Consider the following 15901-nt stretch of genomic DNA (forward strand, 5'->3'; position numbering starts at 1 on the left):
ACCCTTTATTTTTTTCCCCTAGAATTATTTGTTAGGTTAAGGAGGTAAGCAGCAGATTCCTGAAGTATTTTGGGTAAGAAATTTTCAAATGAAAATTTGGAGAATATCCAAAAAAGCTTAAAGTTCTGTAATTTCCTTATGTTTGCCATTCAGTATCTTGATATCATGACATGCCCAAATCCCATTAGCATTTCCACAACATTGAAGCATCTTCCCAAAACAAAGTTCTAACATTTATCAGCAGCATAACAGGGAGAAAGAAACTGAAAGCAGAACCTTAGGGTCAAAAAATAAAAACAGACACACTTTGGAGACAGCTGCACTAACATTTAGCAAACATTTCATTTGGGGTCACTTTTTTGAAAGACAGTAAAATGTTGCAATTGAAAGATCAAAAAGAAGAGAGTAGCATAAATTGTTCTACTTGAAGAACCACAAGAAGAGACTAAAGCTGATTGTGGAACAGAGTTTTCTTTTAATCAAGCACTCTTCTGAGAATGAAGCCATAGAGAGTCTATGTAACATCTTCTAAAGTGATGCATTTTTATTCATCAGATTTAACCAGAGCAAAATTAATATTTAAGAGTTAGCATATAAAACAAAAGGAGGGAACTTCCCAAATCTCTTGCTAGTGTCTTTCATTGTTATCATCACACTAAGGCATCAAAGTGGAAATTAGAATCTTAGATTGTAAGTAATTTATGTATTTTAAATTTATAGAATGATATTGTCATCAAGAGAACAAAATTTGTTATCTAGTCTAATAGGACAGGACAGTAAAGGTTTTCTTTTTTTACCTTATCATTTCACATTATTTGTTTTCCCCAATGAAAGAGTATAATTAAATAGTGGAGCTTGCATTTAGGGTAAAAGCAATTACAAAGGAGCAAATGTGAATTCAAAGCTCTGAAAGAGTGGAAAGAAAGAAGCTCTTTCAGAATCTGAGACAGCATCTACAGGTTTAACAACAAATGTTTAGCTTGCCAAGAAGTTAATAGGTTAGCAGCAACTGGAGAAAAGAAAAATATGTAAGTGATTTAGTGATTACCGATACGGTTCAGTTTTTGTCTTTCTCAGTCTCTTCTCTTGAGGGGTCAGAGGCACCCGTTTCCAGAGCATACTCCAATCCCATGCTCCTCGGGCATACCCATCTTCATCACCACCCCCTTGGGGTACAATTTCATATGTGTTGCCATTTATGACATCTATAAGCGGCACAGTGCAAATGGTTCTGTATTGTGTTGATGATGGCAGCAAAGATCAAATGGAAACGTACGTATGGACCCACAGATTTATATGAGTTCATGGGGAAGGAAAAAAAAAGTACTTAGATAAACATTCAACATTTAAAAAAAAAAAGTAATAATCTTTACCGATAAGGTTCAGTTTTATGTTTTCTTTTGGCCTTTTCCTTGTGGCTTAGAGGGATACGTTTCCACAGTAAACTCCAGTCCCAGGCCCCTCGGGCAAAACCATCTTCATCCCCACCTTGCTGTGGTTCAATGGAATAATCATTCCCATCTATGTAATCTATTAGAGGCACAGTACATGTAGTTCTGAAACATTTACAGAAAATGAAGAAGCATTTAAGAACCCCAAACTGACTAGTTCAGCATGCCTAACTACATTGTCCTTTTTTGTAGTTTTGTTGTTGTTGTTTTGTAATTGGTTTATTTTGCATTAGGGAACTTTAATATCTAATGGGGAAACAGCAAATGAATGTTCCACACAAGCCAAGAGCCTATCAGTGCAAGGACAGATAGAGGAGACTTTCCCCTAGGCTTACAGACAAACCTCAGGGACAAAGGGCCTTGCCAATTGAGTTTAATAGTGTTTTTTTTCCATTTCACTTTGGTGCTAGTGGAAACTTTCTCTTGGTAATTTTGCACTATTTACAAGATTTTTCTTTCTGTCATTCTTCCTCCCTGTCCCCCATTAAAAATGTGTGTGTGCATGAGCATGTGCTAATAATAGTTGCCATATCATTAGTGGTTTCTAGCTCTTTGTTGCTATTTCTTTGAAAGCAGTTTTTATAAAAATGTGTTTTTGTGCTTGTACTCAATCGCCTTCCCTCCACCTTTTATTGCAAATATAAAGGTTCTGTAATGTATTGCTGCTTTAAAAAAAAAAACAGCAAGAAAAAAAATCCCTCAAAATCTGTTAAAAACTTAAGTGGTGCAAGAATTTGGAACAAAGGAGAAAAAAGCCAATTCTTTCTATTTGGACATCATACAAATGATAGCACTGTGCAACCAATCAGATACAGAGTTGACATTACAAAGGTAATCTGGTACCTTGCTTGTTTCAATGCTCATATTGTTGGAAAGGATTTTAAAATGTATTTCCTAAAACATAGATTGTACCTTCCCATAACCAGGTTACAGCTTTCTTTAGAAACCAAGAGAAAGGAAAACTCTCTGGGGGCTTAGAACCTTGATACAGGCAAGTAAATCCTAAAAGTGGGCTTTAGTCTTTCCAGAGTATGAACACACACTGGAGGTTCCTTGTGGGATATAAGAGATTGTCACTGGAACTTTGGAAAACCACTTTCTTACTGCCAGGAAGACTGCTAGCATCTCCCTGGACAAACTTGGTTATCTGACACCTGGTTTATATCTTTTCTCACTAATCATGCTTTTTGCATTTCTAAAAAAATGGTACAATTTAAAATGGTCCAGAGACCTCAGTTTGGTAGTTTATTAGCTATCTAATCTGGGGCATATTACTTAATTTCCCTAAGCCTCAAGATCCACTTTATAAATGAAGCTAATGATCTCTAACTTTCAGGGCTGCTGTGAAGATTAAGTTAGACAGCATGTGAAAAAAAATGTTTTATAGGACTTCATCTTAAATCCTCTGATGATAAAATATTCTAAGTTCTTCCTCTGACTCATGCCATTCACAAAAGAGATATGTCTCATTCTCCTAGATTCTGAAATAGCCAGAATTCTGGATGAGAAGCAAGAAAGGCTTTTGGAACTAGGAGATTACGCTGCCTTCTGCTGTTTCAGACATTTCTGGAGATTTAATGGTGAGCACCACATTTCCATGCCATAGCTATCTATTTCTAAACCTTAAAGTTTCCATAGGAACCCAAAGCCTTGACATAATTCATAGCTGGTCCTTACTAACTAAGGTAATAATTTAAAAGGGTGTTAAAAAAGAATAGGTACAATTTCAAAGCATGGTTCTTCAAGTCTCTAGAACTCGTGTTCATGTTTAGAGGGAGCAACTAATATTTCTGTTAAGGAAAGTTTTTGGAATCAGAGGGAGTCTCAGTAATGGAATCACAAGATGACTCGACCTAGTTTCCCAAATACCAGACTTCATTTGAATCAGCCCAAAGTATCAGCCAAGTTCCACCCAAGGAAACAACTAGCTCAAGGATAACACTTAAAACCCAATACTTGATGCACTAACTAGAAGTGGAATCAAAGAATATTATTTGTCCTTCTAGGACAAGGTTTACTTTTCAACTAGGAAAGAAAAAAAGCAAGGTAATGTTACCTGTCCTTAGAAATGGGAGCTACAAGTGGTGCATACCAGTTAACTGCCACCTCACAGTGGGCATCAAGGTATATCAAAACCTTAAAAAAAAGAGGCAGGGTGAAAGAATACTCCTTGCATATGGTACAACACAAATCACACACAATTTAAAATCAGACGCTAACAAAAATTAGCATTATAGTCAATTTTGACACAGTAGTTATTTGTTCAAGCCAGCATTCTCATTTCATTTTTAAAACCTGAAGGGTGATTAAAAATTTATATAATCTTTTAGTTACCAAATCCAAGCTATTGACATTGTGGATAGCATATGCTTCCTACCTGTCCAAGTTTAGCCTTCTGAGCACCAATACTTCGTGCTTGAATTAATCCTTCTCTTCTCTCATTTCGGAATACCTTTACTAGGCCATTCCACATCTTAATGTAGTCATCCAGTTTTTCTTTTAAGTGGTCTATGAATAAAAAATTTAATCAACATTATAAAATCAAAACTTTGCATATAAACAAGTATTATTTTTCTCAACAAAGAGTATAAATGTGCTGGGCAGTCAATAATTTTACATGGGCCCTATCAAATGTTTAATCTATTAAGAGGACAAGCAAGGACTGTGGCCTGCTGGGGGTGTAGCTCAGTAGAAAAGTCTGAGCTTAGCATCAGTGAGGCCCTGGGTTCAATCCCCAGGGGGAAAAAAAAGAATGGAAGCTGATATGTATTACTTAAGTTAAAATTTAAGCCTAATATATCTACAGAGAACTGGTTGGTGTAACAATTATCAAATATCCTGCTAAACTTTAAATAAATGGTGATTATGCCAATTGACAGTTGAGTCTTTTATTTATTTATTTATTTTATTATTTTTTTATTTGTTGTTCATTACAAAGCTCTTGACATATCATAAGATACATTAAATTTTTTTTTAATTAACACAGTAATGTTTAATCTAAAAGATTTTTTGTTGTTTTTTGTGTTGTCAGAAGCAATGATTTTGATTTCTGAAGATACACTGTGCACTGATAACATAAAACTTCACCGAAATCTGCACGGGTTATACATTTCATTTCTGGGCTATCTTTCTCCAACTGCAATAGGGAATGAAGTCTGCAGTCTTATTGTGATGAATACGGTTCCTGCCATGTTGGTGAATAACTATCAAAAGATCCCATTTTCTGTATATCTTAGCATTACAAGTGTGTGTATAATTTTATTGGATTGTTATTATAATTGTATATATATACATATATGTTTATAATTTAGTAGAGGATATTTTCTTTTATAAAAACCAGATACATGGGCTGGGGTTGTAGCTCAGTGGTAAAGCCCTTGCCTAGCATGTGTGAGGCACTGAATTAGATCCTCAGCACCACATAAAAATAAATAAATAAAATAAAATCATTATGTCCACTACAACTAAAAATATTTTAAAAACAACAATAACACACATTATGTCCATCTACAACTAAAAATATTTTAAAACAACAACAACAAAAATATATTTGGCAAAATTTCCATCTTGGCTTCCCATTGTAAGAGAACAGCTTTTGTTTTTATCACTATGAGCCTGTGAAATTTGCTCACCACAGCCAGAACAAGCTCTAAAGATGATTCTTGACAATACAAAAACTGTATAAAAATTTGGCCTATGAATATAAAAATCACAAAAAATTGCTATAGAAATGAGCTAGGGGTTAAATAGGTATATCAGATAATACACTTAACATTTTACTAATTTTAGGAATCTTCTATTAGTAAGACACCAAGAAACACATGGGTATTCAGAATTTAGAAAATTTTTTTCCTTCTGTTTTGGCAGTTTTAATGAGTGTTATAAATAAAACTCTTGTGCTTCATGTTTCCCCCCACCCCAGAAAATCTGGGTAATTTTCCCTTCTAGATTTTATTTATTTATTTACTTTTAAAACCTTCTCCTTTTCTTTTCTTTCTTTTTAAAGACTAGTATCCTAAGTTATTATTTTTAAAAAAATCTTTCTTTCTGAATTCCATTAGGTACATTTTTGGATGTACAACCTAAACCATCTTAATTACATTTTTATGGACAGAAATAAGTTGGTGGCCTATTCTTCAAGTTTAGATTATTGTTTAAGATGGCCCAAAAGGGGAAATAGTGAATACAATGACTCCTTGCTCCTCTGAAATCTTACATGGTAATAGACTGTATTAGGGTTCAAAATATCCACTACTCCTGGAGTAAAATTACCCGCCTCTAACCCACTGATGTCAGGCTGGGTGTGTGGTTTGCTGTGGCCAATGACACGTGGATAGAAATGCTATGGGTCACTTGTCAGCAGAAGCACTATGAAGCCTTTTGTGTTTTACTAGATCTCTTCTTTCTTCTACCTTTATGCAGGCAGTGTGAGCTGAGGCTGCTCTGAAAAGTGTAGATCTTGCAATGAAGATAGAGCACAGAGACAGGCTGACCTGTAGGAAATGTATTATAAACAGAGAAAACCTTTTGTTGTTATAAGCCATTAAGAGTGGAGTTGAGGGGCTGGGGTTATAGCTCAGCGGCAGAGCACTTGCCTTGCATGTGTGAGGCACTGGGTTCGATCCTTAGCACCACATAAAAATAAAGGAAATATATAAAGTAAAGATATTGTGTCTATATTTAAAAAAAAAGAGTGGAGTTGTGTTTTACCTTAGCCTGACTTAGCCTCCCTGGCTGATGCACATGTGTGTGGAGGAGCTTGCTATTTTAAAGGCTCCAAACCTTGTTGAGAGGACACACCAATTTTCAGAAATCTAAGTGTTATTATGAGTAGTTAGCTCCTTTGAGAGGTTTTTATTAGTAATTTTTCTCAAATGGAAAACTTATAAATTCAAAGTTTAGTTTCTGAATATATTGGAGAAAGTACAAACCAAATTTTTCACTCCAGCCATATTAAGCAAATATGATATAATTTTACTGAAGTTAGGACCAACAGATTTTAAAATTATTGTGAGTTTGGGAAAATTAATGACAGATTTCCTGTACCTCGTTTCAAGGAGAACCTAAAAAGCTTTGCATACTATGAGCAGTCCCTGCATGACTACCTTCAAATTGTGGTATATGAGACTGAACATAAGAGATCTATAGAAACAGAAGCACTGATCACAAAAAGGTGAAAATAAAAGGCACAAAAATCTTTAAGCCCAAAATTCTGTTCTGATTTTCAGGATCAAGAAGTTATTTCAGGATGGTAAATACTTTTTAGTAAGCCTTTACATTTTTAAGGACATGTTAAAATTTTTTTCTTATGTTAATAATATAGTGGTTCTTAAAAATCAGTACAATCAAAGGAGATTTCTCAGAGTTGTTTTGTTGATTTATATTTTTCTATACTTATAATATTGTTGGTACCAACATTATCATCGTAAAACATATGTTCAAATATTTGTCTTAGAATAAGAATAATATTTTTGATGTAAACATTCCTGTTACAGAAAATTGCAATGAAGATAATACATCTATAATCTCAGCAACTCCAGAGTAAGATCGCAATCCATGCCAGCCTTGGCAAGTTATTGAGACCTTCAGCAACTTAGCAAGACACTGTCTCAAAATTAAAATAAAAAAGACTAGAGATATGATTCAATGGTAGAGTGTCCCTGGGTTCAATCCCCAATAGCAAAAGAAATGAAAAAAGTCTAAATGCATTTGATATGATTACAAAATTTAAAACTATACATTCTCTAGTGTGATTAAATAGGATTAGTTGAAAAAAGTGATCTGCTACACTAAGATAAAGGGAAAAGGAAGTAAGTCATATTTCTATTTCTCCTAATGCTAACATGTATGCAGATCACGATTATAGTCATGTCTCTGCAAAAACAGTATGAGTTTATCCAGATTACAAGAGTTCTAAATTAAGTGGCGGAAGGAAGCTTTTCTAAAGTCATTTAGAAAGATATTCTCATGCTACCTATGTTCTGTCTACATTCAATGATACCACTCTTACACAGAACAATTTTCTGCAAAATTTATTTGCCAGGATGAAAACATCCTGTTATTATTGAGTAGTCTGAGCTCTCCGGTCAATTTTCAAAAGTTTCAATTCTATTTTGTGACAAGAAAAAAAAAAATCCAGATCTGGGTTGCAGCAGCAAAATTCCATTTTTATTTACATGCTGACTTAGGTTCTGAGTTACAGCATTATTTGTATTTTTACTTTATGTCATTAGTGAATGTCATCAATGTAACAGTAATATATTTAAAGAAAATTTATAATTTAAAAAATCACTGGGGCTGGGACTGTGGCTCAGCGGTAGAGCGCTGGCTTAGCACGGGCGGGACCCAGGTTCAATTCTCAGCACCACATTAAAAAAATAAAGGCATTGTGTTGTGTCCATCTACAAAACAAACAAACAAACAAAAAAGATTCTCTCTCTCTCCTTAAAAAAAAAAAAAATCACTTATCTGAAAGATCACTGCTCAATCATTCTCTTGCCAAATTGAGCCAAGACTAACCAAGACCTTCCTAAATGCTAAAATAGCTGCCTCCTTAAAAAGAATAAAAAGCATAACTTCCTTTTGTTTACTATTCTAAACTAAATATGTAACAAAATAAGCTTTAAAATATACTATAATAAATAAAAATAGTTCATAGTTTCTGGTCAAAATTAATATTTCCATCATCATTCAAATATAAAGTATAGGCTATGCAATAGGTATATGGATTTCAATGTGAAAACTGTGGACGGCCCTTTGGGTGGCCTTGCAATAGACATGTGATTGCATTTTTTCAGTCTTTCAAACTTCCATGACTAAAATTTTGCAAAATCCAAGCCCTAAAGAACTGGTATAGTGTGAGATAGTGACTGAAGACACAAACTTATGAGCCCGTGGCTTTGCATCCAACTTTTAATTACTGTCTTTGTGACTGTTAGCAAGTTACTTGACATTTCTGAGCCTTTGGTATGTAAAATGGAGACAATGACAATATTTATTCTAAAAATTACTGTTAGGATTAACAAAATAATTCATATACAATGCTTGGCACAGTGTCACTTGCTGATAATAAATACTGTTGGCAGTAACAATTTTAAATTTGCAATTACTCATAATTAACTTGTTTTAAAGACAAACTGTCAACTTGATAGCCATTACCTTTATTACTGAAATCATCAATTAACACAATCTCTGCTAAATATTTCCTTGGAGTCCTTTTGATTACACTGTGGACTGTTCTCATGAGGGTTGACCATCCTTCATTATGGAAGACAATGACAACACTTGAAGTAAGCAGGTTTTCATCATAATGCCAATACTTGCATCTGCAAAAAGAAAATTTCATCATATTTATTTAGAGGTAATTTATAATGCTTGGTTCCAAACTTACTATGATTGTATTTTTCTAACTGGATAGTTTTATTGATTTAAATAAAGAAAGTGAATGAAATACAGTCTTTCATATTTTAGCAGAAACACAAGATAGAAGAGAAAGCAGCCATGAGATAAAGTTATTCCTACATAAAGCTAATTCACAACCAGTACATGGTGGGGTAAAAAGAACAAATTTATAAATTTCTGCTGAGAATGTGTAAGATACTACTGACAGGTATCAGGTTGTTGTTTTCTCTGACATAGATATTAGTTTATTTTCCTTTTTGAAACTTGAGCTTTTGGTGCAAGATGTTTACTTCACTTCTCGTGAAGAAACAACTCTATTACTGTGTTTAAAAGCTGTCCTGCTCTAATATGAATAAGTAACTCAGAAAAAAAAATATAACAGGCAGAACCAAAGCATACAGCAGGCATTAAAAACTTAATCTTGAATGAATAAACAAAGTCTAATGTTGTTTAGACTTTGTTGACTGGCTAAGAAGGATCTTTAGTTATTCTGTACAAAACTATCTGAAAAACTGCAGCAAGAATAAAGTTTTCCTCCTAACTAGATGAAGCACAAGACAGGGCCCAGCCCAAAGGAGACTCAGGATGCCAGGGGAGGGTCAAGAGTATGATTCTAAAAGAGGGGATTCAAGTACAACCTCAAGTAAGGAGAAGACATATGCTCTTTCAGAATAACAAGTTCAAAAATATAGTAATGGAGAAATGCAAGTTTTGTAAGAAGATGTGATAAGTACTTCTGGAGAACAACTACTGTAGGCAGAGCAAGGAACATCTAATTTTAGGTAGGTAGGGATGGTAATCCCCCAAAACAAACTGGGTTCCAGATGGAGGCTCAGGCAACATTTTTTCTTCCTCTTACTCTAACCACTGGGCTGAAAGTGGCAGAACTGGCTAGGAAGGACAGCTAATTTCTAAGGTAACTCAAGGAAACAAGCAAGATAGGAAATTTGAAAGGGAAATGGAAAGGAGTTGAAAACAAACTAAAGGAGGGTGGCAAGTGGGTATGTTGAAGACAAGAGAGTGGATCCATGAGGGCTTCTTCACTATCCTTGGACACTCCATGTGGAAACCTCCCAAAGGCCTTGTACTCTTGCAAAGGACAGGGGACAAGAGAGCTGGAACAGTATGTTGCTCATTTTATCCACTTCTTCTTGCCTATTGCAAGAAATAATAATTCTCTAAACATGTAGACTAGATTGTGTGCCAGTAGCAACTCTGGTTATTTATTTTTCTCACTTTTTTATACTCTTTGTTTTAAAAACAACAAAAGTATCACACAGCTTGTCATACAAAACTCAAATGATACAGAACTTTATAATGATGAAAATTCCCTTTCTACCTCTCTCCAAGCATGTCAGATTTCATCTTCTAGAGGAAATCATCATTAATAGTTGCTTGTATTTTTCTAAGTTTCTATTCATGAAGACATGTCTGCATGTGTACATGACATATATTCAGATGATTAGGTATATATTCTTCTTTTATGTGAGCATGTACAGACACATCTAATTCTTTTTAATAAATGTATAGTGTTCCATAGTATAACTATTACATAATCTATTTAATCATTTCCTGATCAATGAATGTATCAGTTGAGTCTTCAACAACTGTTGAAATGATCAATCTTATGTATATATCTCCATGCTATTGAGATATGGCAATATTTCCTATAAAATGTTCAAGATTGTAAGTTCATTAAGGGTAGGAACATCTTCTGTTGTGCTCACCACCTTGTTCCTGGCTCCTAACACACAGAAGCTACTCCATAATAATTTACTGAATTGCTTTGGAGATAGTTATTTTGAAATGCCTTTTGATGTATTTTCTTCTCTCAATAATGTCCACTCAATGCATAATTTTTCTATTTAAAGTACCCTTGAGAACAAGTAAGTCCAGATGGTTCCACATTCCATGGAGAAGGGGGCTATTCCTCTTCCACATGAAAGGTTAGTAGAAGCTCTTTTAGTAGAAAAATCTGGAAGGACCAAAATAACGGAACATAACAAAAGCAGATGAAGGAAGAGACTTTTGCCTGGCCTCCATTTCTAAGCTTCAGGAGGAGACCATCTAATGTGGGGAGGCTACATTGCATTCTCCCTTCCCACCTCTTTTTTTTTTTTTCCCTGTAGTTTCTCTTGGCCGTAGAGTGACATGATAGAGCTCAGAAGCTTCCACGAGCTTTCAGTGGGGAATATGACAAGTAGTTAAGAGTTAAGAGCCAGCAGCCTGTTAGGAGATGCAGTGGTAAGGCATAAGATGACATGCAGTGAATACACGGGGTAGAAGTTTGAGGCCAGGGTCTGGCTGTAAAACACAAGTAAGGTAAGAAAGTGGGGATGAGTCACCAGAGTGGGGCTGCTGTGAAAGGGACCAGTGGCCCTAAGCTTAGGAAAGTGATAACCTTAAGTTACTATGGTTAGAATGTGTTCCCAAAGCTAACATATTAGAAACTTATCCCTAAGGCAACAATGATGGGAAGTGGGGCCTAAGGAGAGGTGGTTAGGCTTTGAGGGCAAAGTGTATACATTAATGCTATTATCATGGCAATGGCTTCCTCCCTCTTGCTTTCTCTTGTTCAAATTCTACCTTCCAGAGATCTAGCCCAGACTGCCCACACAAATAGCCCATGCAGGACCCAGGCTCTCAGTAGACCTGATCCCCCCAACCCCCACATGGCAGACACCCGCCAGAGCCTAGCCCCTTCCAGCCAGCAGACTATCAAGGGAGGTCAAGCCCAGTGGCCCAGATCCATCCACTCCAACTTGCGCAGGACCCAGGTCCAGGATGCAGTAGCATTCATTGAGGGACACCAGCAGGGTCTGGAAGCCCAACATCAAGGTGAGGTACAGACAATCTGCACGGGTACTACAAGAATATAGGGAAGAAACTATAATATCTCAGATCCACACTGCAAGAAAGCAAGACACATAGACAACATGAAAAAACAAGGAAGGAAAGTGGCCCAAACAAATCAGGATACTATAATAATAGAACCCATGGACAGCAAAGTTGATGAAATGTCAGAGAAAAAGTTCAGAAGGTTCATAATTAAAATGATCTGTGAATTAAAGAATGACCTAAATGAGCAAATACAGGCCAAAATGGATCACTCCAACAATGAGATAAGATAGCAAATATGGGGATCAAAAGATTACTTCAAGAGAGAGAGACTCTGAAAAAAAAAAAGTCAGAAATCCTTAAAATAAAGGATACAATAAATCAAATAAAAAACTCAATAGAAAGCATAACCAACAGACTAGATCACTTGGGAGAAAGAATATCAGACAATGAAGACAAAGTATATAATCTGAAAAATAAAGTTGATCACACAGTGAAGATAGTTAGAAACCAGAACAGAACATCCAAGAATTATGGGACTGCATCAAAAGACCAAATCTAAGAGTTATTGGGATAGAGGAAGGCACAGAGTTTCAAACCACAGGAACGCACAATCTCTTCAATGAGATAATATCAGAAAATTTCCCAAACATGAAGAATGAATTGAAAAACCAAATACAAGAGGCTTACAGGACACCAAATGTACAAAATTACAACAGATGTATATCAAGGCACATTATAATGAAAATGCCTAACATACAGAATAAGGATAGAATCTTAAAAGCCACAAAAGAGAGGAATCAGATCACATATAGGGAGAGACCAATTTGTATCTCAGAAGATTTTTCAACCCAGACCCTCAAAGCCAGGAGATTGTGGAACAACATATACCAAATTCTGAAAGAAAATGGATGTCAACTGAGAATCTTATATCCAGCAAAACTAAGCTTTAGACTTGAGGATAAAATAAAAACTTACATGATAAACAAAAGTTAAGAGTTTACAACTAGAAAGCCTGCACTACAGAACACCCTTAGCAAAGTATTCCAAGAAGAGGAAAAGAAAAACAATGATGAAAATCAGCAGAGGGAGGGATTACACTAAAGGAAAATCTAATCAGAGGTGAAACCAAGTCATATAAAATACAAAAATATACAAAAATGGCTATGAATACAAATCATGTCTCAATTATAACCCTGAATGTTAATGGCCTAAACTCACCAATCAAAAGACATAGATTAGCAGTTTGGATTAAAAAAAAAAAAAAAAAAGATCCAACAATATGCTGCCTCTAAAGACTCACTTTATAGAAAAAGATATCCACAGACTGAAGGTGAGGGGTTGGGAAAAATCATATCACTCATATGAACTGCGGAAGCAAGCAGGGGTTTCCATCCTCATATCAAATAAAGTAGACTTCAAACTAAAGTCAATCAAAAAGGATAAAGAAGGACACACATACTGCACAAGGGAACCATACACCAACAAGACTTAACAATTATTTATGCCTCAAACAATGGAGCTTCTACGTTCATCAAACAAACTCTTTTCAAGTTCAAGAGTCAAAAAGACCAAAACACAATAATTTTGGGTGAACTTAACTCATGCCTTTTATCACTAGATAGATCTTCCAAACAAAAGCTGAACAAAGAAACTATAGAACTCAATAATACAAACAATAACTTAGACTTAACTGACATATATAGAATATTTCATCCTTTAACGAGAGAATACACTTTCTTCTCAGCAGCACATGGATCCTTCTCTAAAACAGAACATATACTATGCCACAAAGCAATTCTTAGCAAATATAAAAAAAGTAGAGATACCACCCTGCATTCTATCAGATCATAATGGAATGAAATTAAACATCAATGATAAAATAAGAAATAAAATCCACTCCAACACCTGGAGACTAAATAATATGCTGCTGAATGAACAATGGGTAGCAAAAGACATCAAGGAGGAGATTAAAAAATTTTTAGTGGTTAATGAGAACACAGATACAACATATCGAAATCTCTGGGACACTATGAAAGCAGTTCTAAGAGGAAAGTTCATTGCATGGAGTTCATTCCTTAAAAGAAGAAAAAGTCAACAAATAAATGATTTAACATTACATCTCAAAGCCCTAGAAAAAAAAAAGAACAAATAAACACCAAAAGCAGCAGAAGACAGGAAATAATTAAAATCAGAGCTGAAATCAATAAAATTGAAACAAGAGAAACAATTAAAAAAATTGACAGGACAAAGAGTTGGTTCTTAGAAAAAATAAATAAAATTGACAGACCCTTAGCCATGCTAATGAAGAGAAAGAGAAAACTCAAATCACTGACATAAATGATGAAAAAGGAAATATCACAACAGACACTAAGGAAATACAGAAGATAATTAGAAATTATTTTGAAAACTTGTACTCCAATAAAATAGAAAATATTGAAGGCATCAACAAATTTCTAGAGTCATATAATTTGCAAAATTTGAATCAGGATGATTTAACAGGATGATTTAAACAGATCAATTTCAAGTGATGAAACAGCAGATGCCATCAAAAGCCTACCAACCAAGAAAAGCCCAGGACCAGATGGATACACAGCCAAGTTCTACAAGACCTTTAAAGAAGAACTAATACCAATGCTCTTCCATTTATTTTAGGAAATAGAAAAAGAGGCAGCACTTCCAAACTCATTCTATGAAGCCAATATAACCTTGATTCCAAAACCAGGCAAAGACACACCAAAACAAAAACAAAAACTTCAGACTAATATCTCTAATGAACCTACACAAAAATTCTCAATAAATTTCTGGCAAACTGAATACAGAAACATATCAAAAAGGTGGATCACCATGATCAAGTGGGATTCATCCTAGGGATGCAAGGTTGGTTCAACATACAGAAATCAATAAATTTAATTCATCACATCAATAGACTTAAAGATAAGAATCATATGATTATCTCAATAAACGCAGAAAAAGCATTTGACAAAATACAGCACCCCTTTATGTTCAAAACACTAGAAAAATTAGGGATAACAGGAACATATCTCAACATCATAAAGGCTACCTATGCTAAGCCCCAGGCCAACATTATTCTAAATGGAGAAAAATTGAAGACATTCCCTCTAAAAACTGGAACAAGGCAGGGATGCCCTCTTTCACCACTTCTATTTAACACAGTCTTGAAACACTGGCCAGACCTATTAGGTGAAAGAAATTAAAGGGATACACATAGGAAAAGAAGAACTCAAATTGGCACTATTTGCTGATGATATGATTCTATACTTAGCAGACCCTAATAGTTCCACCAGAAAACTTCTAGAACTAGTAAATGAATTCAGCAAAGTAGCAGGATATAAAATCGACACCCATAAATCAAAAGCATTTCTGTAAATTAGTGATAAATCCTCAGAAATGGAAATGAGGAAATCTACCCCATTTATAATAGCCTCAAAAATAAAATAAAATAAAATACTTGGGAATCACTCAACAAAAGAGGTGAAAGATCTACATAATGAAAATTACAAAACCCTAAAGAAAGAAGTCAAAGAAGACCTTAGAAGATGGAAAGATCTACCTTGCTCTTGGATAGGAAGAACTAATATTATCAAAATGACCATACTTACAAAAGCCAATATACAGATTTAATGTGATTCTGATCAAAATCCCAATGACCTTCCTCATATAAATAGAAAAAGCAATCATGAAATTCATCTGGAAAAATAAGAGATCCAGAATAGCTAAAGCAATCCTTAGCAGGAAGAGTGAAGCAGGTGGCTTCACTATACCAGAACTTAAACTATACTACAGAGCAACAGTAACAAAAGCAGCATGGTATTGGCACCAAAACAGACTGGTAGACCAATGGTACAGAATAGAGGAAACAGAAACTAACCCACAAAATGACAATTATCTTATATTAGATAAAGGTGCTAAGAACATGCACTGGAGAAAAGATAGCCTCTTCAACAACTGGTGCTGGAAAAACTGGAAATCCATATGCAACAAAATGAAATCAAACCCCTATCTCTCACCATGCATAAAATTCAACTCAAAATAGATCAAGGACTTAGGAATAAAACCAGAGACCCTGTGTCTAATAGAAGAAAAAGTAGGCCCATCATGTGGGATTAGGCCCCAACTTCCTTAATAAGACTCCTGTGTCACAAGAATTAAAATCAACAATCAATAAATGGGATGGATTCAAACTGAAA

At 34.9% G+C, this 15901-nt stretch overlaps 1 protein-coding gene across 3 annotated transcripts in view; it reads right to left on the minus strand.

The window, feature by feature from the left end:
• The window catches only part of Galnt7 (polypeptide N-acetylgalactosaminyltransferase 7), a 139035-nt gene that overhangs the window by 24093 nt on the left and 99041 nt on the right, over positions 1-15901 (minus strand). For 2 of the 3 annotated variants that reach the window (XM_015486209.2, XM_048791956.1), the window contains exons 3-6: positions 8610-8776; positions 3829-3959; positions 3508-3587; positions 1049-1231 (exon numbers count right to left, since the gene is read on the minus strand). In XM_015486209.2, the coding sequence (XP_015341695.1) occupies positions 1049-1231; positions 3508-3587; positions 3829-3959; positions 8610-8776 (561 nt within the window). Of the gene's footprint in view, positions 1-1048; positions 1232-1373; positions 1557-3507; positions 3588-3828; positions 3960-8609; positions 8777-15901 lie in introns of all 3 variants that reach the window. The other variant, XM_015486210.2, reaches the window with a different exon arrangement.

Source organism: Marmota marmota, unplaced genomic scaffold (genome assembly GCF_001458135.2).
Source record: "Marmota marmota marmota unplaced genomic scaffold, marMar, whole genome shotgun sequence".
NCBI lineage: Eukaryota > Metazoa > Chordata > Mammalia > Rodentia > Sciuridae > Marmota > Marmota marmota.